The 25,576-nt window shown below is 38.5% G+C and overlaps 1 protein-coding gene across 2 annotated transcripts in view; it reads right to left on the reverse strand.

The window, feature by feature from the left end:
• The window catches only part of SEC24A (SEC24 family member A), a 72,624-nt gene extending 47,625 nt beyond the window's left edge, over positions 1-24,999 (reverse strand). For both annotated transcript variants that reach the window (XM_008573573.1, XM_008573572.1), the window contains exons 1-2: positions 24,715-24,999; positions 4,507-4,974 (exon numbers count right to left, since the gene is read on the reverse strand). In XM_008573573.1, the coding sequence (XP_008571795.1) occupies positions 4,507-4,974; positions 24,715-24,811 (565 nt within the window). In that variant the 5' untranslated portion in view covers positions 24,812-24,999. The remainder of the gene's footprint in view (positions 1-4,506; positions 4,975-24,714) is intronic.
• Positions 25,000-25,576: the final 577 nt, after the last annotated feature.

Consider the following 25,576-nt stretch of genomic DNA (forward strand, 5'->3'; position numbering starts at 1 on the left):
CATAAGAAAAAAGAAGGGGAGTCATAGATTTATTTTAGGTTCATTTTATTAGTTTATATATCTTTCTTTCTGCTTTTAAAAAAATTTTTGTTCCTTTATTTTCTTTTTGGCAGTATGTTCCTTTCTTTTATATGGGAACATTCACACATTTCAGCACTTGTTTATGTTTCTCTCACCACATCTGTGCTGTATTCAAGGTGCTCTGTCTGAGGACTTCTGTTATAGCCAAAGAAATTTCAGATTATTGATGACCATGTGCCTTTTTAAACTACATGTATGCTTAAATAGTTTTCAAATAGTACATTTTCAAACTATTTATACTTAGGGCAAATTATTCAAGTCTCACATTTTTTATCTATAAAAGAGATTGCTGTGAAGATTAAATAAAATAACACATTTAAAATTTGGTAGAAGAGAGCAACACCCAGGGTCCTAGGCAGGAGCCAAGGGCAGTACCTGTGCCTGGAAGCAAGGAAGAGAGCATGCCAAAAACACCACTTCCGCATGGGTGGCCCACGACAGCCACTGCCACAGCCATGGCTGCTGCAAAAGCAGCTTGATGCCACAGCAGTAGCCACAGCCACCACGCAGGTGGCCCACCACTTGACACAGAGAGTTACCAGCAGAGACTGGAAAAAGAAGAGGACATCTCTCTCCTCAAAGCCCACTCCAGAGCAATAGGAGAAGCAACTGCTCCACCAGATGACCAGACATCAACGTAGAGATACTAGAAATACGAAAACCCAAGAAAATATGGTACTACTAAAAGAATATAGTAATTCTCAAATACCAGATCCTACAGAGCAGGAAACCCTTGAAATGACTAAAAAGGAATTCTGAGCAACAATCTTAAGGAAACTCACTGAGATAAGAGAAGACTCAGTGAGACAACATAATGAAACAAGAAAAAAATCCAGGATATGAAGGAGAAAATTTACAAAGAGATTAATACCTTAAAAAAGAATGTAGCAGAACTCACAGAACTGAAAGATTCATGCAACAAAATGAAAAACATGACTGATAGCTTAAGCATTAGGCTAGAACAAGCAGAAGAATTTCTGATCTTGAAGATAGTCTTTCCAAAATAACCCAGGTCGACAAATGAATTTTAAATAATGAAGAAAATCTAAGAGAGCTAGCAGACAACCTTAAGCGCACAAACATTTGAATTATGGGTGTTCCAGAAGGGGAGAAGAAAGGAAAAAGCACAGAAAACCTATTCAACGAAGTAACAATGCAAAACTTCCCAGTTATAGGGAGAGACATGGACCTTCAGATCCAGGAGGCTCAAAGATCCCCAGAGAGATTCAACCAAAAAAGATCCTCTCCGGGCCGGCCCAGTGGCGCACTGCTACAGTGCGCCGCTTGGGAGCGCGGCGGCGCTCCCGCCGAGGGTTCGGATCCCACATACAGACCGGTTCCCGCTCACTGGCTGATCGAGGTGCGGGCGCAACACCGAGGGTTGTGATCCCGTTGCCGGTCCCGGTCCGGTACGGGTGCGACACTGAGGGTTGCGATCCGTTGCCGGACTCAAAAAAAGACAAAAAAAGACAAAAAAAAAAAAAAGATCCTCTCCAAGACACATTATAGTCAAACTGGAAAAACTCAAAGACAAAGAGAGAATCTTAAAAGAGGCAAGAGAAAAGCGTCAAGTCACCTATGAGGGAGCCCCTATCAGACTAACTGCAGACTTCTCAACAGAAACTCTACAGGCCAGAAGAAACTGGGATGATATATTCAAAATTCTTAAAAAAAAAATCCCAAAAACCTGCCAGTCAAGAATACTATACCCAGCAAGGCTATCCTTCAGAAATGAGGGGAAAACAGTATATTTTCCAGACAAACAAAAACTGTAGGAGTTTGCTACCACATAACCAGTCCTACAAGAAATCCTCAAGGAAATCCTGCATCTGGAATCTGAAAAACAATAATCACTACTACAAATATGCTAGAAAGAACAAAATCCAATAGTAGAACAAAAATGCAAATGAGAAAGAGAGAAACTAAAACTTACAACCACAAAAAACCATAATGAAAATGTAATGTCCTTACTTTATTTCTGATTTTAGTAATTTTGGTTTTCCCTCTTTTTTTTCTTGATCAGTATAAAGGTTTGCAAATTTTGTTGATCTTTTTAAAGAATAAACTTTTGGTTTTGTTGATTTTCTCTATTTTTTAATTCTCTATTTCATATATTTCTGTTGCAATCTTTGTTATTTTCTACCTATATTTGCTTTTGGTTTAGTTTGCTCTTCTTTTTCTATTTTCTTGAGGTACAAGTTCACACTACTGATTTGAGATTTTTCTTATTTTTAATATAGGTGTTTACAAGTATAAATTTTCTTCTACACACTACATGAGCCCTACATCCTATAAATTTTGATATGCTGCACTTTGTCTTTCATCTCTAAGTACTCTCTAATTTCCTGTTGTTTATTTTAGGAGAGTGTTGTTTAATTTCCACACATTTGTGAATTTTCTAAATTTCCTTCTGTTATTGTGGTCAGAGAACATGTTTTCTATGATCTTAGTCTTTTTAAATGTATAAAGACTGGTTTTGTAGCCAACAAATAAAATAAAATAAAATACTGAATGTTAAAGCTGCAAATGTCACAGAGGTCTTGTATGTGCTGTATATGTTTTTTTTGTACTCAATAAATTTTGAGTCTGTTAAAAAAAAAGTTTGGGAGAGTGCTAGAAAATAATAAATGCTAGATAAACGTTGCCCATAATTATTAGCAGTGAGATGAATATTCATTAATTTCAAGTGAGTGATGCTCACACATGATGTCAAATGAATTACAATAAAAGTAACCTAAAGGATTTTGGTTCTAGCAATTGTGGGTCAGAAGATTTCTACAAAGAAACTTAGGTTTCTACAAGCAGGCTTAATCTGTACAAGGCCAAAATGCATTCGCCAGGCTTTTAACAGTTTCAGCAGTTAACAAGCTAAAAGCCTAATAGTTTCAGCAGTTAACAAGCCAAAAGCCTAATGGAATGTAAGCCATATATAGATACAGAAATACATGAGTTTTAAAAAGGTAACCATTGATACTACATTTCACTTGGAATTTTTTATTAGTTCATTTCCTTGAGGATGTCTGCTGAGCAGAATCAACCTTCGGATCCTACTACAGAATTTTAAATACTTTCCAAAGTAACACTATTAATGTTGTAAAATGTATAAGACCCTGCTAATTTAATAGCAGGAAAAGAAAAGTGAAATGGTTAAATGAACCTACTTCTGTACCAGACAGGACCAAACACTAAGGTTAAAAAATAAAATGATCAAAGTCAGTCCAAGAATATAAACCTTTCTCCCAAAACTGATGTACAGATTCAACACAATCCCTATCAAAACCCCAGCTGTTTTTCTTTGTAAAAACTGACAAGCTGACCCTAAAATTCTTACGGAAATGCAAGGGAACGAGGAGTGCCAAAACAATCTTGAAAATAAAAAAGTTTAAGGAGTCACATTTCCCAAATTCAAAGGTTATTACAAAGCTACAGTAATCAAGATGTTCAGTACTGGCATAAAAATAGACATATAGATCAATGAAATAAAATTCAGGACCCAGATATAAACCCTTAATTTATGATCGACTGATTTTCAACAAAGGTACCAAGATTATTCAATGGGAGAAAGAATATTCTTTTCATCAATTAGTACTAGGTCACTGTATATCCACGTGCAAAAGAATGAAGTTGGACCTCTACCTAACACCATACACAAACTCAAGACTGATCAAAGACTAACATTATAAAACTCTTAGAAGAAAATATACATATAAATCTTTGTCCACTGCACTGACCACTAACCACAGCTGTGTTCAATAATTCTCCTCACTACAAAAGCATTGTCTGTTTTGACCTGCCCCTCCAGGATCCTGCACAGCTTCCATGCCAAAAAGATATCCCAAGCCTCAGATCAAGACCAAAGAGAGACCACAGGGGTTCACATTCAGTTTCCCTAGACTGTAAGTTGAAACACAGTTAATAATAATAGTAATGGCCAGTCCCTAAGGAAGTGATTCTGCAGGCATACCTGAATCCCTGAAATACCATGGGTGACTGAAAGAAACAGAGGAGATACTTTCAAAGGAAAGAAGCATCCATGATTAAGTTATTAGGATTAACTCAAAGGTTATAGAAGTAATTTATTTAAATACTAACAATCCAAGGTCAAGGGTTCAGATCTCCCCTACCAGCTAGCCTCCAAAAAATTAAAAATAAAGACTAACAATCATTTTATAAATCAATAGTTTTCTACATGGTTTTAAGGCTTCGTGTATTAATTTGAGAGCTCTGTAACATAGGGGTGGAGCCCCAGATGTAGGGAACCAGTCTACCCTTTCTCCATTCTGGCACCTCGAATCTGTACAGCCACTTTTCTACTGACAATAAATCTGAGCAGCCTCTAAAAAGAAAAAAAAGTATTAATTCAAACATCTAAACAAGCAAAAGTTTCACATTTCTACATTTTAAGCACTCCTGTAAGAACACTACCTGATTTTATGAAGCTGTTTTGAAGTGAAATATCTCCAGAAGAAACATATTGATGATTTGTTGTTAAATTTGTATTCCCAGATACAGTTAGTTGGGATGTTGCACGAGGACAATGGTTTGTCTGTGATACTGTGGGTGGATAGTTATATTGCCAGTTCAAAGGTGGTGGTAGGTTGGCTCCAGGAAGAAAGCTACCAGAAGGCATTGTTGCAGCAACTGGGTTCTGAGAAGCAGGTAGTGGCATTTGGGGAACAGGACCACTGTAGACTGAAGATGTCACCAGATTAGAAGCCACAGGTGGTCTACTAAGAGTCTGCTCAGATCCCTGAGAACCACCATAGTTAGTCTGTCCAGAAACTGGATTCAAAGTCTTTGCTGGTATTAAATGAGGGTAGGATCCTGGAAGCTGGGAATTATATCCTTGGCTCACTGACACTTGTGAAGAAATCTGTGCATTTTGGACAGGACCTTCCAATAAGAGTAGGAAAAATTAGTCTTGCAAACATATATAGAAATACTTTAAAAAATACAGTAAAACAGATTTGATCATTATACAACATATATTCATTGAAACATCAAATTATATCCGATAAACTTGTACAATTACAATGTGTCAATTTAAAAATATATAGTAAAACATATGGTACTCTTACACTCAGCAATAAAAGACAAATAACCAAATTTAAAAATAAACTAAGGATTTAAGTAGACATTCAAATATATTTCCAAAGAAGATACACAAATAGCTAATAAGCACATGCAAAGACACTCAATATCATTAGTCATTAGAGAAATGCAAATCAGAACTACAATGAGATACCACTCACACACTAGGATGGTTAAAATAAAAAAGATGGACAATAATAAGTGTTGACAAGGATATGGAGAAACTGGAACCCTCATACATTGTTACTGGAAATGTAAAATGGTGCAACCATGTTGGAAAACACTCTGACAGTTCCCCAAAATGTTAAACATAGTTATCATATGATCCATCAATTCCACTCCTAGTCTACACTAAAATTTGTAAATCAATGTTCAGAGCAGCATTATTCATGGTTACATGGGTTGGCGGAGGAATGAGTGAGGATTGACTGCTAATAGGAATGGGGTTACTTTCTGGAGTGAAACAAATTCTGAAATTGATAATGATGGTTGCAAAACCCTGTGTGTACAATAAAATCCACTGAATTGTACACTTCAAATGAGTAAATTATATGGTATGTAAATGAAAGAGCTGTTATATCTCAAATGGCTGTTTAAAAAAAAAAAATCCCTAGAATCACCACTTCTACTCAGTAACATACAGCATTTCTGTCCATAAAATTAGACAATAAAAGGAAATAAGATGAACGTTAAATGTATATATATATATGTATAGCACTTATACAAACTTTTCATTTCCTTAGACTTTTTACATTTAAAAGATATAAAAAGAAAATATTTATCTTCTAAATATACCTCTTCAATCCATGCAACCAATGTCATCAGCCTAATTTGTATCCTTCCACAAACATATATGAGGGTACTTCAGAAAGTTCATGAAAAGATTCATATTATCTTCTAATTCCATTTTTCCATGAGCTTGTTGAAGTACCCTTGTATAAGCATGTGTATATTCACAGAGAGGTAGGTTGGGAGGTTACAAAAGCATATATACATAAACTTGTGTGTGTGTGTGTGTGTGTGTGTGTGTGTGTGTGTGTGTGTGGTGTATAAAAGTTGGGGGAGGGAGTTAGTCTATATACATTGCTTTACAAAACAATATAGACATCCTTCCAGGACAAGAGAAATAGATCCAAATGTATTAACTGCAGCATTGTTTATAATATTAAAAAGTTGGGGGCCGGCCCGGTGGCGCACTGGATAGTGCGCCGCTTGGGAGCGCGGCGGCGCTCCCACCAAGGGTTCGGATCCCACGTGGAGACCGGTTCCCGCTCACTGGCTGAGCGAGGTGCGGGCGCAACACCGAGGGCTGCAATCCTGTTGCCGGTCCCCAGTACGAGCGCGACACTGAGGGTTGCGATCCCATTACCGGTCAGTAAAAAAGACAAAAAGGGAAAAAAAAAAAAAAAAAGTTGGAATCAATTAAATATCCACCAACAAGGGACTGAATAAATTGTGGATTAGTCACACAACAGACTAATTACCAATAAAATGAATAAACTAAATGTGCATCTATAAATAAAGATAAATTACAAAAAGAATATGAAGAGAAAAAAGGAAGCTACAGAGAGATAAGTATGATATATTTTTAATAAGTCTTTTTATTATGAAAAATTATAGACACAAAAACATAAGACTACTTCATGAAGTGTCTCTCAAAAAAATATTGAAATGTTGACTGGAATTACACTGTATTTACATATTAATTTTGCATTGGTTGATATTTTTATGATACCAAGTCTTTCCATTAAAAAACATTGGTATATCTCTCCATTTATTCAAAACTTATTTTGTATCTTCAAATATATCGTGCTTTTTTCAAAAGATGTCTTATATCTTATTTGTTAAATTTCTTGCTAGGTATTTTGTAGCTTGTCACTATGAATGGAATATTTAATGTCATTTCTATTTCTAACTAGTTCAAAGAAAAGGCTATCAATTATTCAAAGTACCATAAATGCCCAATTATGAGGTTAAGATTTCTCCCAGACTATTTCTCAAAAAAAGAGGAAGTCATATGAGTCTCTACAAAGATTCTCGTTGTACAAGAATGCTTTCTCCTGCTGAATCAACTCAATATTTTTCACACCATGAGTGTGAAACCCATTAATGAGTCATGAAATCAATATGAGTTGCAAACTACCTTTTTTATTGATGAAATACAAGATAATAGTTAAGAATGGAAAATATCAGAGCACATTACATTTCATAAGGGCAAATACGATTGTGTGGTTTCAGTTGTAAATATACACATAAATGAATATATGTACTGGGTCACTATATAAAATATATTCTTTATTTTAGATTACAGTTAAAGTCTAAAATCCATCTGACTAACTTGATGCTCTTGCATCCTCCCTTATCCCTCTATGATGTATTCCTTACACATCCTATTACCTTTTAAAACATGAGTCACAGGGCCGGCCCATTGCTCACTTGGGAGAGTGTGGTGCTGATAACACCAAGGCCACAGGTTCGGATCTCATGGGATGGCTGGTTAATTCACTTGGGAGAGCGAGGTGTTAACAACACAAAGTCAAGGGTTAAGATCCCCTTACTGGTCATCTTTTATTAAAAAAAAAAAAAAACATGAATCACATCAACTACCCTACTCTCCTGCTCAACATCTCCAAATCCTTATCATAGATTACAAGACCCTCTATGTCCCTGGCTTCTTTTCTGATTTCATTTCCTACTTTTCTTTCCTTTTTTGGGGGGCAACTGGCTGGTATGGGGATTCGAAACCTTAACTTTGGTGTTATCAGCACCATGCTCTACCAAGTGAACTAACCAGCCAGCCCCCTTTCTTTCTTTCTTATATTGGATATTCATTATATTTTAATAAAACAGAGCCAGGATAATAATTTTTTTCTGATCTGGAATTCAAGTCTTTCTATTATATCCTGATTCTTTTATTCTATTTGTTTCTTGCTTGCTCCCTAGGCAAATTTTACTATAAAGTTCAATTTATCTGTAAAATTAGGTTTAATATAGAATTTGCCTACTCACACAAGCAAGTGGCCAATGTCTTGAACCACAGATTCATTACATCTATCTTTGTTATATATATATATATATATTTATTTTGTCTTTTTCGTGACCGGTAAGGGGATCGCAACCCTTGGTGTGGTGTCGTCCGCACCACGCTCAGCCAGTGAGCGCACCGGCCATTCCTATATAGGATCCGAACCCACGGCGGGAGCGTCGCTGCGCTCCCAGCGCCACACTCTCCCAAGTGTGCCACAGGGTCAGCCCTATCTTTTTTTTTTTTATTCCTTTTTGTCTTTTTTACTGACCGGTAACAGGATCGCAACCCTCGGTGTCGCGCCCATACCGGGGACCGGCAACGGGATCGCAACCCTCGGTGTTGCACCCACACCGCACTCAGCCAGTGAGCGGGAACCGGTCTCCACATGGGATCCGAACCCTCGGCGGGAGCGCCGCCACACTCCCAAGTGGCACACTCTCCAGTGCGCCACCGGGCCGGCCCCCTATCTTTGTTATATTAATCAAACATCGTTTTTCTCTCATTAGGCCCCTCCAGTCCTAAGCTGGTTCTTCCACTTTACTATTAGTTAGTAATATTTGTTCACCTGTGAACACCAATGAATCTTTTTATCTGAGATCTCTAAATCTGGAGAGGTGGCTATGCACTTTGTACTTAAGCCAACTTGGAGCAGATTGCAGTTCCAAACAAACATAACCATCTTGACAATTCTACCATATAATACTTTACCACACAATATAAATGGCTTAATGAATAATGTCCACTGAAGACTGTAAGCCTCTCTTAAATATACATATATATATATAATAGAACCATTCTTCATTGAATTTAGTAAAGGCCTGTGGTAAGGTCACCGTGTCAACTGACATCAGTTATTGCATTTAATGATCAAAAGGCCTTTACTAGCAAGCTATTCAAAGAATTTCCTACTCCTTTCCCTTTCTATTTAGCTCCAGCCATACCCACCTTCTTAATGTTCCTCCAACATGCTAAGTATGCTCCCCCACCTCAGTGTCTTTCACTTTTTACTTTCCAAGAACACTCTTTCCCCAGATAATTTCACTCCATCATTTCATTCAGGTCTCTCACAAATATTATCTCCTCAAAGAGGCACTGCCTGAACACCATACCTAAAATAGTTCCTCTCTCATTTCTTCCTCTCTGACCCTGTCTTATTTTTCTTTCTAGTGTTTACCTGACAATCATTTAATCAATAGATAGGTACATAAATAGTCTGTATACCTCACAATAACATAAGCTCCATGAAGGTGGGAAGTTTCTTTGTTCACTACTATATATCCCCACCACCTAAAACAGTGCCTATCACATAGTTGTTACTCAATAAACATTTGTTGAATTAGAGAATAAATGTTACAGCACAATCTCTCTCTTATTTTGAACAACAAAATACTATTTGGAGAAGACAAATTAGTGAGAACTAACTTTAATAGAGGCTAGTTTCAGGCCGAGCCCGTGGCACACTCGGGAGAGTGCAGCGCTGGGAGCGCAGCAGCGCTCCTGCCACGGGTTCGGATCCTATATAGGGATGACCAGTGCACTCACAGTGCTCACTGGCTGAGTGTGGTGCGGCCGGTCTCAAAAAGGACAGAAAAAAAAAAAAAATAGAGGCTAGTTTCAGGCCGAGCCCGTGGCACACTCGGGAGAGTGCAGCGCTGGGAGCGCAGCAGCGCTCCTGCCACGGGTTCGGATCCTATATAGGGATGACCAGTGCACTCACAGTGCTCACTGGCTGAGTGTGGTGCGGCCGGTCTCAAAAAGGACAGAAAAAAAAAAAAAATAGAGGCTAGTTTCAATTGCTATAGTGAACACCTGATGGTATCCCTTAAAATAAAAGTAAAGAAATTATTCCAGCCTCTCCAAAGTAGGACTCTTATCTTCCCTTGCCTTTCTGTCTTAGAGCTGGCTGTAAAGAAATCCTCTGACCTACCTTGTCTGATTGTAGGTGATAAGACTCCCATTCCAGAAGGGGTCCTGCCCCATACCCAGGAGGAAGAAATGCTGCACAAAGAAGCTGAGAAGAACCTGAGTTAACAGGCCTTGCTGGGTTTCCCCACCCAGTCTATTAGTGTTAGATCACACCCTTTTTGTCCAATCACATTTCTACATGGTTGTCCATGCTTTAATCATGTCTACATAATGAAGTTTTCATAAAACCCCAAGAGCACAGGGTTCAGACAGCTTCCAGATGGCTGAACACATGGAAGTTCCTGGAGGGTGGTGCCCCTGGAAGGGCACTGAAACTCTGCACTCCTTTGCCCATACCTCGCCCTAGGCATCTCTTCATCTTTATCCTTTGTAATATCCTTTATAATAAACTGGTAAAAGTGTGTTTCCCTGAGTTCCATGAGCCGCTCAGCAGATTAATCCAACCCAAGAAGAGGGTTATGGGAATCCCAATTTATAGCCAGTTGGTCTGAAGCAGGGTAAAACAACCTGTAGCTTGAGATCGGCATCACAGTGGGGGAGGGGGGGAGTCTTGGGGACTGAACCCTCAACCCATGGGATCTGACACTATCTCCAGGTAGACAGTGTCAGAATTGAACTGAATTAGAAGACACCCAGCTGGTGTCTGCTGCAGAACTGCTTGCTTGCTTGATGGTGGAGAAACCCCACACATTGGTCACAGAAATCTGTCTTCTGTGTTGATTACTGTGGTTTCAGAGAAGAAGAAAAAAATGTTTGTTTTTTCCCATTCACAAGGACAACTGTTAAACTTGAATGGGGTCTGAGAATTAGATGATAGTAATACATTAATGTTAATATCCTAATTTTGATAGTTATATTGTGGTTATGTAGGAAAACTTTCTTATTTGTAGGAAATAGAAATTAAAATATTTGGGGGTGATGGGACATCATGTTGGCAACTTACTCTCAAATGGCTCTGGGAAAAAAATGTTCTTTATACTGTACTTGCAACCTGTCTATAAAGTCAGGATTGTTCCAAAAAGTTTAAAGCAACAGTAAGTTGATAATAGTGTGGAGACTACAAATCACACCTACTTAATAAATGAGAAAGGCTATTAAAACCTTAGCGGCTTGGGGTAAAACTTTCCAAGAACAGCATCCTTACCCATACTCAGAGTGTCTGGTATATCAAAAACTTAATGAGAAGTGAAAATAATGTACTCTGTAAAACTCTTCTAATAATGACAACATTCATGTCAAAGGTGCATGTGAAAAACCATAATGAAATACCACTTCATACCTTCTAGGGTGGCTATAATAAAAAAGAGTGACAATAACAAGTGTTGAGGGCCGGCCCGTGGCTCACTTGGGAGAGTGTGGTGCTGATAACACCAAGGCCACAGGTTCGGATCCCATATAGGGATGGCCGGTTAGCTCACTGGGTGAGCATGGTGCTGACAACACCAAGTCAAGGGTTAAGATCCCCTTACCGGTCATCTTTTAAAAAAAAAAAACAAGTGTTGACAAGGACAGGGAAAAACTGAAACCCTTATACATTGCTAATGGAAACGTAAAATACTGCAGCCACTTTGGAAAACAGTCTGGCAGTTCCTCAAAATGTTAAACATAGAGTTACCATATGATCCAGCAATTCCACTCCTAGGAATATACATCTGAGAGAATTGGACCATAAAATGGAATAAAGAACTGATACATGGATGAACAACAAACATGGATGAATCTTGAAAATAGTATGGTGAGTTAAAGAAGCCAATCAAAAGACTACATATTATATGATTCTATTCATATAAAATTTACAGAATAGGCACATCTAAAGAGAAAGAAAGTAGATTAGTGGTTATTTAGGGCTCGTGTGTGGGGACATGGGAACCAGTAACTGCCCGCTAACGGGTATGTGGTTTCTTTCAGAGGGTACAAAAATGTTCTAAAATTCAATTTTAGTGATGGTGGCACAAATATGTGAATATTCTAAAAAAAAATTGAGTTGTATACTTTAAATGGGTAAATTGAATGTGAGTTATATCTCAATAAAGCTATTTTTAAAAATAAGAAAAGAAAGAGAATAAGTTATACAATTCATATAATAGTTACCTCTAGGAGAGGGAAGGGGTTTGGGGATAAAGAGGGACACAAGGGTTTCAATGGTACTGGTAATACTCTGTTAAACTACGTACATAGGAATTTGTTTTATTATTTCCCTTTAAACTGTACATATGTGTTTTATACATTTTGTGTGTGTGTTTCACAATAAACATTTTTAAAACGAAAACAAAAAAGAGCATGTAAAGAGTTTAAATAAAATTATTTCATGAATATAAAAGTAGAAAATTAATGTTTCTAATGACATATTTTTTCAAACCTTTTATATATTAAAAAATATTTTAAATATTACTACACATACATCTTTAAATACAAAGCTTAAAGATGCGTGTGTTAGCAAAATAAAACATTAAATATTATAAGTACTCATTTAATTATTTCATCATTATCCCTATAATTTCATACTTTTAAGTTTGCTGGAAAAAAACTGGGAAGGGGGAATCTTCTCATTGGGAAAATGGAGGATTGCTTTTTTGGGGGGTCATCTTATATTTAAGCAAATACAATATTTCATCCCTACAGGATACCAAATAGGCTAAGTTTTACTGACAAAAAAAATCACCTTGGGCCGGCCCGGTGGCGCACTCGGTTGAGTGCGGCACTTGGGAGCGCGGCGGCGCTCCCACCGAGGGTTAGGATCCCATATAGAGACCGGTCCGCTCACTGGCTGAGCGCGGTGCGGGCGCGATACCGAGGGTTGCGATCCCGTTGCCGGTCACGGTACGGGTGCGACACCGAGGGTTGCGATCCCGTTACCGGTCACGAAAAAAGACAAACAAACAAACAAAAATCACCTTAACTTCTTTGGGTACAAAACAAAATCTGTCTCCCCCACAAAGCCTGGCACTGTTCTGACTCAAATACTCGATTTGATTCCCTCTCCTACTTGACTGTGTTAAAGAAAGTTAAAATGGAGACCTGGCCTGAAGAATCCCTGGGCAGACAAAGCCAGTTAGACCTCATGAGTGACCTTAACCTTGCTTGATTTGCAAACATAAGCAAAACTTAACTTGGGTTATTTCTTGTAAATACCTATAATAAAGAAAAATAAAACTTAAGCTCAACCAATCAGAAGCCACCACCTACCTTATAGTTACATAACTAGGGACTTTCCAGCCGGATAGACCAAATAAGGCAACCATATAACTATAACTAATCAAATATTTTCTTTGCTTTAATTCCATGTTTGCCCTATAAGTCTTTCTCTTGCATTCTCTTGGTGGAGCCCCATAAGCACTTCTGCTTTGGAGCTGTCCAATTCATGAATCACCATTTGCTCAAACATACTCTAAATTTTTATTGTGCCTCATTTTACTTTTCAACAATGGCTAAGCTAAAATTGAGGGGATTACAAGAGAAAACCAAAGACTGCCAGAATCACAGTCATCTTTCCAAACCGAAAAAAAAATTTTTAAAAAAGAAAAAAGAAAATTAGAAAAAGAAAAAGAAACAACATATATATGTATTTTAAAAATACTGAAAAAAATAAAATTACTAGGACTAAAAGGAAGTTAAATAAACTCTTATATAGCCCTGGCCACTGGCAAGTGCATTGCCTCCACTGAGAACATTTCAGGTTACTTTCTGGACCTTTCTATTTACAATTAGGTTTTTTGTTACTGATCCATTGTCTAAAGACCCTGAAGAAAGCAATAATGTGAATGTGCCATGTTAATCCAATTGAAAAGTGTCTGAACTATTCAATCAGCTCTAAGAGGAGACTAAAAGAATAATAACAAAAACAAACGGTGACCCTGGGCCTGGAATCATTTTAAGATAAGAAGATTAAAAGGTTGGCCCAGAAATTAAAAAAAAATAATAAATAAGTAAGTAAATAAAAGGTTGCCCAGAGGAAAAAAGCCACTATTTAGTAGCACCACCAATGAGAAGCTACCAATGAGAATGTTAAACATATATGTTTAGAACCAAGAGAATGTCTTGGGTCCCTGAGGCTGACCTATTCTGAATACACACTGATAGTAGCTAAACATAGTGACTATCTTACCAAATAGGCAGATTTTAAAAGGTTTCACTTTCCCTAAATTTTACCTACTCAATGTTTATAGAACCCGTTTATACAGCCATCTTGAATCCTTCTTTAAATAAGACATGGGGTAAGGAAGAGAGAGAAGCATAAATATATCACTTAACTCTGGCTGATCTCCAAAACATATTACAGGGGTATGTTCTGGGAAATTAACTACTTACAATTTCTAAAAATATTTGCTTAGGTGAGGGTACTTCAAAAAGTTTGTGGAAAAATGTAATTAAAAGATAATACAAATCTTTCCATGAATTTTTTAAAGACGCCCTGTATATGTATAATTTATCAAACACTAACACGTGAAGTTACAGAATCTGCATATTCCACAGGACCCTGAAGATTCTGGTACTCTGAGAAACTCCTGACTTAGAGCAGCAAAGCAACTTGTCCTAAATCATACTGCTAGTCAACATAGTTTACTGAACTCCTAGTCATAGTCTATATATTCTAACTCAATAGTACAGTGTATATTCAATCTCTGGGACTTACTATAAAAAACTATCTAAAAGAATATCATAAATCCTGTGCAATCAATTTCCTAATGGTACAAGGTCACTCTATATGAAATGTATACAGAAAGAGGCATTATAGTGATTAAGAGCACAGACTAGAACAACTACCTGAGATCAAATTCTGACCTTCACATTTAATAACTATTTGTCCTTGAGCAAGATATTTAACCTCTCTAGACCTCAGTTTCCTTATCTATATATGGGAACGGGAATAGAACCTACATTATAGGGTTGATATATATATATGGTAAGCAGAAAAATGGCCCCCCAAGATGTCCATATCCTAATCCCTGGAACCATATTAGGTGACACAGCAAAGGAGAATTAAAGTTGCAGATAGAATTTAGGCTGCTAATCAACTGACCTTGAAATGGGAAGATTATTATATATTACGAGGATATACCCAATGTAACCACAAGTTTGAAAGAGGGAGGCAATAGAGTCAGGGTCAGTGATGCTATGTGAGAAGGACTCAACAAGCCATTGCTGGCTTTGAAGATGGAGGACGGCCAGGAGCCAAAGAAGTAGGACATCCTGCAGGAAAGCAGTGCAGCTCTGATGACACCTTTATTTTACGGTCAGACCCATTTCAGGCTTCTGACTTCCAGAACTATAGGATGACAAATCTGTGTTGTTTTAAGCCATTCAATACGTGGTAATTTTTTTTACAGCAGCAATAGGAAACTAATACGATGTGAAAATGAGATTTATGTGAAACATTTATAATAATATTTCTCATATACCTACTGTCATCATCTAATAAACATATATTTGTATCCTTAACACTGCATTACTCATTGATAATTCTACAATTCTTTATTAATATAATTAATAAAGCAAATAATTTCATTTGAACTAATATTTCTTTCCCATAATCTGTCATCTAGTTAAATATCAACCCTATATTTAGGTTAATTATTTATTTTACTCCAAATGGTTAACTAAAAACATTCTATTCATTCTCTGACTAAAGAGACACATTTACTAAGTCTTGTGAGGACACAAAAGTGATTAAGTTCCACTCCATCCCTGCCCGCAAGCAGCTCACAGTTTAGATGGGAAGACAAATAACAAAGCAATCACAATAGAGTGTGATATGACAGGGGAAACGCAGGACACTATGAGGGCACTGAGGAAGCAGCACCTGGACTACACTGAAGGCAGAAAAATAGCGAAGATGGTTTCCTAAGAAAGGGAATTTTAAGCTGAAACCTGAAGAGAGTTCACCTCTAGAAAAGTAGTGTCAAGGGTGTCCCCAGTAAAGGGAACAACCTGTGGGGCCGGCCCGGTGGCGCACTGGATAGTGCGCCGCTTGGGAAGCGCGGCGGCGCTCCTGCCCGAGGGTTCGGATCCCACATACAGACCGGTTCCCGCTCACTGGCTGAGCGAGGCGCGGGAGCAACACCGAGGGTTGCGATCCTGTTGCCGGTCCCCGGTCCGGTACGGGGGCAACACTGAGGGTTGCAATCCGTTGCCGGACACGGAAAAAGACAAAAGACAAAAAAAAAAAAAAAAAGGGAACAACCTGTGTAACAGTTTGTGGTCGTGAAAGGGCATTCTGAAAAAATGGGCAGGACTAAGCTTTTCCTCCTTAGTACAGTATAGCAGGACTAAAGTGCTGAGTCAAGTATGTGAAGTGAAGCAGGAGTTTAGGACTACACCCTTAAGAAGTATAGATTTGAGCCTAAAGGCAATGGGGCTTTGAAAGGCTACCTGTGAGAAGTTATAAATTTACATGTAAGAGAACCTCTTGGAGATTAGAGAGATTAAAGACTGGAAGGAGTCTACAGCAGCAATCCAGGCAAGAAATGATGGACTAAATAGTAGCAGTGGATTACAGAGGTGTTTAAATAAATGAAAACATTTGTAAAAAATTAACTTGTAAGCACATTTTGTGTTATTTGGATAAAAACAGGCCATCTCACAGCCTACTACTGCCACAAGATTCATGGCCCACTTTTGTATCTATGATTTTTAGCAGAGGCTAATAATATGCTAAAGAGGCACCTTCAAGCCAGGTGCAGCCAAGTAAAAGCCAAATAGCATCAAAATGTACAAAACAAGCAAGAGTTTTACAGTAAGCCAATAAAGATGAAAAGAACATATGGTCATAAGACCACCTTGTAGAAAAACAAATACATAAGAACTTGCTTTGTAGTGGTCACCATTGTAGACCCATTGTAAGCGACTATAATGTGAAAATCTTATATTTAGCAAGAGAAGTGTAGTAGTAAATATACAATAACGTTTCACTAAATGGATTACATTTTTTTTTATTCTGAAGTCATTACTAAATTAAGTAGCCCATCAAAATAATGGATCAGTGATTGTGAAGGGGTCCAGAATACACCACTGTGGCATAAAAATTATTTTGAGCAGAAGGCATGAGTTCCTGAACTCTCTTATCTGGCTAAAAGTAGAGTCTCCAAAAAGAACTCAATTGGGCCGGCCTGTGGCTCACTCGGGAGAGTGCGGTGCTGATAACACCAAGGCCACGGGTTCGGATCCCATATAGGGATGGCCAGTTAGCTCACTGGGTGAGCGTGGTGCTGACAACACCAAGGGTTAAGATCCCCTTACTGGTCATCTTTTTAAAAACAAAAACAAAAACAAAACAAAACAAACAAACAAAAAAGAACTCAATTGTTATAATTCTCTTCCCAGGAGAAAACAAGTAAGACTGACTCATCACCTGAGAAAAGTCTGCACACCACACCTAAACAGACATTGTCACAAAACTATCACATCTATTCTCCTAAGGGCCCATTTATCTTTCCTAAAAGTCACTTGTTTTCCCATAAGTGCCCTTCTTCCCCCCACCATACCCCTTCCCCTATTAAGATGGTATAGTCAGGTTCCCATATGGTCAGCCACCAAAAAAAAAAAAAGATGGTACAGAAAGAAGCTCCAAATTCTAACCACCTCGAAGGGCTGGCTGGTTAGCTCAGCCTGTTAAGGTGCAGTGTGGCTAGCCACCTCCTAGAGTCACATTTTCATGAACTCCCCTACATATGTGATTACATTTTGTCTTTTCTCTTGCTAATCTGTCTTGACAGTTTATTTATTTATTTATTTATTTATTTTAAAAGATGACTGGTAAGGGGATCTTAACCCTTGACTTGGTGTCAGCACCACGCTCTCCCAAGTGAGCAAACCAGCCATCCCTTTACAGGGATCCAAACCCATGGCCTTGGTGTTATCAGCACCATACTCTCCCAAGTGAGACAACGACTGGCCCTTGTCTTGTCAGTTTAATTACCAGGTCCCCAACTACTGAACCTAAGAAGGTATAGAAAAAGTTTTTCCTCCCCAACAACCGCAAACAAGTTTCATCTTCAAAAAGGAAAAAAAGGGCTCACCAGTTGGTTAGAACATGGTGCTGATAACACTAAGGTCCAGGGTTCAATCCCTGTGCCGATCAGCCACAAAAAAAAAAAGAAATAATGACCATGATAATCACCCAAATAATTCTCCAATATGTTCAAAATTAAAACAAGCAAATCAATTTTGGCTTTAGCCAAATATAATCCATCACATTATTTAATGTTATTGAATTTTATTGCTTTTGTAAATGTTATTTTAATGTTTTGTTTTTACAATGTTACAATAGCTATAAACATATGGAGTTCATATCTAGTTTTGTGTTTGTACATACATTTAATAAAAATAATTTCACATCAGGGTCACAGAGAAATATTCAGCATCTATACATTACTTAAATTTTTAAAAGGGCTGCTCAGTTAGCCTAGTTGGTTAGAGCACAGTGTTCATAACACCAAGGTCAAGGGTTCAGATTCCCCAAAAAAGAAAAAAGAAAAAAAAACTGATTGAGGAAACTGAAAACTGATGGGATCTGATGTGGAACTGAATATGGATGATAAAGAGAGAAAGGAATCAAGGATGACTCTTAAATCTCTGACCTGAGCAACTCCATGGGTGGTAGTACTGCATCAGGACAGAAGGAGGAGAAAAGAATTGGGGAAGGTTGGGAATGGCAAAGAGAGACTGAAGAGTTACATGTTTTAAACATACTAACTTCAGGTGCCACCAAGAAATCCAAGTGAGATGTCCAATAGGAAGATATCTATCTGCAGCCAAGAGATGGGTTTCACTTTAATTATAACTTTGGGAGTCACTGGCATATGTATAATATCTGATACCATGGGAACTGATATCATCCAGAGAGCATGTACAGAAGTAAGAAAAATAGAGAGATCAGAACCTTGAAGAACACCAACATTTAAGAGAGAGAGAGGGAAAAAGAAACCAAAAAAGGTGGAAAGAAAACCGGAAGGTGTGATATCCTAGAAACCAAGGTAAAGGATTTTTGTAAAATAATAAAGTAGTGGTCAAGGGAATCAAATGCTGCTCAGGAAATAAAACGAGGACTGAAAAAAAAATTTTTTTTTTTTTTTTTTTGTCTTTTTTCGTGACCGGCAACGGATCGCAACCCTCAGTATCACGCCCGTACCGGACCGGGACCGGCAACGGGATCGCAACCCTCGGTGTTGCCCCTGCTCCTCGCTCAGCCAGTGAGCCGCCGGTCTGCACGTGGGATCCGAACCCTCGGGCGGGAGCGCCGCCACGCTTCCCAAGCAGCGCACTGTAGCAGTGCGCCACTGGGCCGGCCCTGAAAAATATTTTTTGAATTTTATAACCAGTAAGTCATTTGTGGCCTTCTTAAGGGCAGTTTGGGGGATGTGTAGGAACAGAAGCCAAATTAGAATACTAGAGAGGCAAAGAAGCAAACAAGATTAAGATGAATGCAGATGAGGTTTTCCCAATCACCAGCTTCAGAATCAAAGAGAAAACTGCTATAATGGTACAAATTGAGATCCCAAGTCCCACCTTTGTAAATTCTTACTCTGTAGGACTCAGTGCAATCCCAGATTCTGCATTAGTAAAAAACTTCATGTACTGGTAATTCTCATGTACTTCAGAATGTACTTTAGGAACTTAAACACTGATGTAGATAACTTTCAAAATGATTGCTGTATATTATTCTTCATTAAACCTAGCATGTAAAAATTAAAAGATACTTCCAATGATACCACCCCAATTTTTTTTTTTTTTGGTGGCTGGCTGGTACAGGAATTCAAACCCCTGACCTTGGTATTATAATCACCCCAATTAATATAAAGTAAAATAATTATAACTTTACAACTTTTTCTAAGAAAGCCTACTAAACAGTCGCAAAAACACACTGAATAAACTAAACTACCCTTTTGGTTGGCTTAGCTGGTTAGAGCACAGCCTTGTAACAACAAGGCCAGCGGTTCGGATCCCCATACTGGCCAGCCACCAAAACAAAAACAATAAAAACACAAATAAATAAATAAATAAATAAACTACCCCTTTCATATAAATTTAATAGTAAGGGGAAAAAATGTCTTCCAGACTGTTTCCCCTATAATTCCAGGTAAGATAAAGACTTAAGATCTTTTTACTCTTAAGTAATTCATTTATTAATACATTAGATAAATGTATTGAGCTACTATTTGCCAAACACAGTTCACACTTTCCATCAAACATACATGAATCCAATTGAATGACCAATTTTAAAGTTAATTCAAGACTCTCCAGGATATGGTTCCGTTAATTATGCTGTCCTACACGAAAGTATAAATAAGTGACAGAAAAGTAGCTAAGTATTCAAAAAACATCAATTTTAGACAGCAATATGTTCCTTATACCTTAAAAAGCTCCTTCTTTCTACGTATGTGCTTTTAAATACAACAGGTAAAGACAACAAGTTAACTACTTGAAAAAAATTTTAATTTGGCCCCTCACCTCACACCATACATCAAAAATACACTCTGATAACCTGAAGAACTGACTGAAACTATAAGTACAACAAATTGATGCCATTTCCTCAAGCTGTGCATACAACTGGTGGGTCAGTCACTAATATAAGAGCTTTAAGAAAGCAACAGAAGGGGAAAAGCAAATACTAGGAATCAAAGTGGAGGTAGGAGCAACTTCAGGATCTATAAGACATTTACGAAATGTGATGCTGAAACAGCAAAAAAATGGACTAAACGCTAACAAAAGTTAGAGTCAGATCATGCATTAATTAAAATCCCAGGAAAATAAGCTATGTGGCAGTTTCAAAAAATGTCAGCAAATATTCACTGTAATTAAATGTATCTATCATCATAAAGAAACCAAAAAGAAGGTTCTGATTCTTGATTCAGGCACTCATTCAGGGTGCTAGGTCCTGGCAGAGATAACAAACACATAAGTAGAATAACAGTGGCTAAGTAAGAGATTGCCTGGGTTTAAATCTGAGTTCCACAATTTAATACCTGTGTGACCTTGAGCTAGTTGCTTAACCACTCATCTCAGTTTACTTGTCAGTAAAAACAGTTCTTACCTCATACGGTTGTTTTAAGGATTGAAGGATATGATGCATATAATGCAAGTTAGCACAGTGCCTGGGCACATAGTAATTGAACAATAAATGTTAGTTCTTATGTTACTATTATTTGTCTTTCAGGAGCTCTCAGTCTATCAGCAGAGACAAACAAGATGCTCAATAGTTACCACATAATAGAGGTATGTAAAGAATATTATGGCATCCAGAGTTACTGCCCCCTCTGAAAACATTAGATGGAACTTAGCCACAACAGTGTTATAGACCACATGCTATTTTTATTCATAGCATGTTTTGATCATGACTAAAGACTTCCTATATTAAATACACAATCATGAACATGGTTTACATCATAGTGGAACTAAAAGATCTACATTTCTGTCACTCCTAAAATAAAGATATTCACATAAGCCTAGTATTTTAAACTGATGATGAAAAAAATCCCACGTATTCTATTGTTTTGACTGATAATATTGCACAAAAACCCACAGAAAAATGAACCAGAAAAAAAGAAGTTGGAGTTGAGTTCTAATCTTATAATCTCTACATGCTTAATAATCTGAATTGCAAAATACCCAACTCTAAAACATTCCTTTAACAAAACTAGTAACTCCTAAAATACACTAGATACTGTGTGGAGAGCTGGAGAGAGAATGATGTGCAAAAACATATACTCTTACTTTCATAGGGTTCATGGTCCAAAGGGAAGTCAGATATTATCTTATTAAATTAAAATACAGGGCTGGCCGGTTAGCTCAGTTGGTTAGAGTGCAGTGTTGTTAAGACCAAAGTCAAGGGTTTGGATCCCCATACTGGCCAGCCACCCCAAAAATAAATAAAATAAAATGAAATAAAATAACAATATAACAGGGGAATGGGGAGAAGCTAGGAGGAGGAGAATATCTTTTTCATCCTTAATTCTATATACAAAATTTAAATAAATATTACTAAAAAATAAAATTAATAAAACTGCAGTTTCTAACTGCCTTGGCAAATTGATTTAAATAGTCAATAAAGCAGCTTTTATTATTATTATTATTTTTGGCAGCTGATCCAAACCTGTGACTTTGGTGATATAAGGCTGTGCTTTAACCAACTGAGCTCAATAGCCAGCCACCTTTAGCCTTATTACATGATAATCAGATTAAGATCTGTTAGTTTAAATAGTCTTACAGTCTCTCTATCAATTTTTTGACAAGGAAATATGTACTGTATACACAAATCTACATAAAGACTTAGAAAAACCTGTCTAGACAAACTTTAGGTTGTAATACAATGTAACAATCTGTTACAGAAACATCTTGGTGTGTGAGGAATTCTGTAATATAATAATACCATACAATATGAAATCAAGTTATAGAAAAATAAAAAAGATTATTCAGGACCATAATGATAAGGAAAGAAAGATAGGAAGAATAGAAGGGAGGGAGGAAGGGAAATGAAAAGGTCAGTATTAGGTTTTTCAATTATAATCTAAAAAATATCTGAAGATCCAACTGTACTGTAATATGTAATTTACAAAGCTACAAGCTACATTAAATCTAAAGCTAAAAAGTTTTCAATAGACTAAGCAACAATTACTGCTTTGAAAGAGTTAACCAAAAACTAGATTCCAGCAAAGAACCTTTTGTTCACCTTCTAGAGAAATACCCTTCCCTCCAATTCACCAACACATCCCTACTCTGTATTACTAGCAGGATGAACAATAAAACAACCTAATAAGGGCTAGCCAGTTAGCTCAGCTGGTTAGAGCACAGCCTTTTAACACCAAGGCCAAGGGTTTGGATCCCAATGGCCAGCTGCCAAAACAAACAAACAAACAAACAAAAACCCCAACAACCCAACATAGCACAACAGGCATTTATTAGGAATATTTCTATTAAAAAAAAAAAAAAAAAAAAAAAACTTTAGATATGGAGCTTACAAGAAGACTGTCAAAATTATGTCTTAAAAGAGGCTTGTATTTGAAGTCCTATGATTTCACTCCCCACCTCAGTCAGTCACATTCTTCCAGCTGCTATCACCATGAATTGCAATCACCAATTACATACCTGAATTCCCAATTGTCTCTGGGCAACATGTGCACAGGGAGTGCTTACTTATTCTCTTTTATATCCCAAAGGAGAGAATTTAGGAGGTGTGCAACAAATGTCTGTTGGACTGGATCAAATTAACATAATGACAACATCTCCAATACAGCATATCATAGTAGTTAAATTCCTTTAACATTTCAAATTATGACTGCTACACTGACATATAAAATTACAAGCACATCTGTGGGATTTAAAGTTTATGTAAAATTGCAGTTTACAGAGTATAAGAAAAATCCACTGCCATATAACATCTTGCTTATTTTTTGACCTTAAAGAGGATGTCTTAAAATGACTTCATATTTAGTGTAAATGTTACTAAAAATTCCAGAATAATATGTAGTTTACAGAATCGGTTACCATAATTTGATAAAGAAAAATTGATTCAACTTAACTCCCTTTCAGTGCCTATCCCTCCATTTATTCTAGCTCCTGCCCAAAGGCTGCCTACTCACAAACACTTTAAAGTCTTTTAAAGCCTTCTTTGTAAAGAAAAAAACAGTAGTTGTGTCTAAAAACAATATAAGTTACCAATTTTAGTCATTGGCTATTATTTCCAACTTCACAGCAATCTTAGATTCCAATGGGCAACTTAAGTACTTTAGTATTATTCTGCTAGTCTTATTTCCATAAACCAAAGATTTGTAGGTAAACTGGTAAGTAGGCAAGCTGTTGGCCAAAAATCTGTCTTTATTATAATAATTATAATAAACTTAGCAAATCACAATGTAGGACAATTTAAGAATCCTTGAAGAGGTATAAAATTATAAGACATTGTTACACTAAATAACAAGCTATAATGCCACATGTACACTCTTGTCAGAGGTGCAGAGTGTGTCCAACCACTTCGCAAGTGATGTAAAGACCTCTAGAAAACAAGGAGAAGACCGTCCTTTCTATTTAGTTCTTCCACAGCTGAAAAACTGAACAGGTCGCCTAGGTACAATTCTGGCAAGGTTCTGGGAGAGACCCCTAAAGGGGTCTCCTAAAAGCAGAGTCATTTATTCATTTCCGCAAACTCAGACTAAGTACGATCCCCACCCCACTGCAGGGCCTGCAGAACCGAAATGAATCGGACTCCAAACCCTACTCTCTAGGAGACGTGGGTGAGATGGTGCGGAGGGAGAAGGCACACAGACACTATGATCCTCGTATGCGAGTTTTAAGGTATTGACCGAATCTTTATTTTTTCGCCCGTATCTACTCAGGGCGTCGCATACAGCAGGTGCTCATCAACTGTGTGCTTACTGAATGAATAAATAAATGTAAAATACTAAGACGAGCCCAGGGCTGCGGGTGCACATTCGCCGCGGTCTCCGTGGCCCCAGCCGCCCACTACCACCCGCACCAGATGCGGGCCGGGAGGTCACCCTCTTCTCCTCCGTCGCCTCAAGCGGCAGCAGCATCCAAAGGTCAATTCGAGCCCAGGCCCAGGCTGCGCCATCCCCCCGCCCCTGGGCAGTACTCACCGTTGGTGTAAGGAGACCCTGAGGCCGAGGGGGTCCCGTTCTGGGCCTGGAGCCCGGTTGGGGCGCCGCCAGAGGCCGGTATTCCCGGCTGGGACATGACGAACGGCGATTATCGGGGTTGGAAGGGGCTGGTCGGGGTCGACAACAGCGCCAAGCCGAGAGCTGTAAGCGGAGGGACAGGGCTAACAACTAAGGACTGAAGACGAGGAGAAGAGAGGGCGGCGCATCAAGCACGAGGCATGGCTCCGCACTCGCCGCAGCCCGCCCGCGGCCACGGCCTGGCTGGGAGCTGATGCTTGGGAGTCGGGCCGGTGGGGCAGCAAATGCTCGGCTTGGAGGCGACAGCTAAATCCGGAGAGGAGGGAGGCCCCAGCCGGAAGTGTCTGTCAGCCGCCGGCCGCGCAGGCGCAAACGGGACACGTGGCACTTCCGGCTCCGGGCTCGCAGCCTCCGCCGCTGCTGGCTTGCTGCTCCCTCCCGGTGGGGCTGTCCGGAGGCCACCTGACAGCTGCGGGTGCCCCGGCTCCGAGGATCGTGCCTGGCCTTGCCTGCCACGTCACTGACTCTCACGCCGGCCGGAAGTGGCGTGTGTCACCGCTACGGAAATCCCCGCCGTCGTGAACGTGACCTAGCCCGCAGGGCCGGTGTTGGAACACAATCTGGGCTTCAGTGGCAGGTTTCGTGGGATGGGACTGACAGTTCCTCTTCCTGGGTTTTGTGAAGATTACCTGAGACGACAGGTCTCTTCATCCTCTGTTGAGACTGTACTACCACTGGTAGCTGAACCGGTTAATGTGCATCGCAGTATTTCGTTTCACAGTTCTTCTTCATATTCCAGGTGTAAATAGTAAGGAAATTTTAA

This window comes from Galeopterus variegatus, unplaced genomic scaffold (genome assembly GCF_000696425.1).
Source record: "Galeopterus variegatus unplaced genomic scaffold, G_variegatus-3.0.2 Scaffold935, whole genome shotgun sequence".
In the NCBI taxonomy this organism is placed as follows: domain Eukaryota; kingdom Metazoa; phylum Chordata; class Mammalia; order Dermoptera; family Cynocephalidae; genus Galeopterus; species Galeopterus variegatus.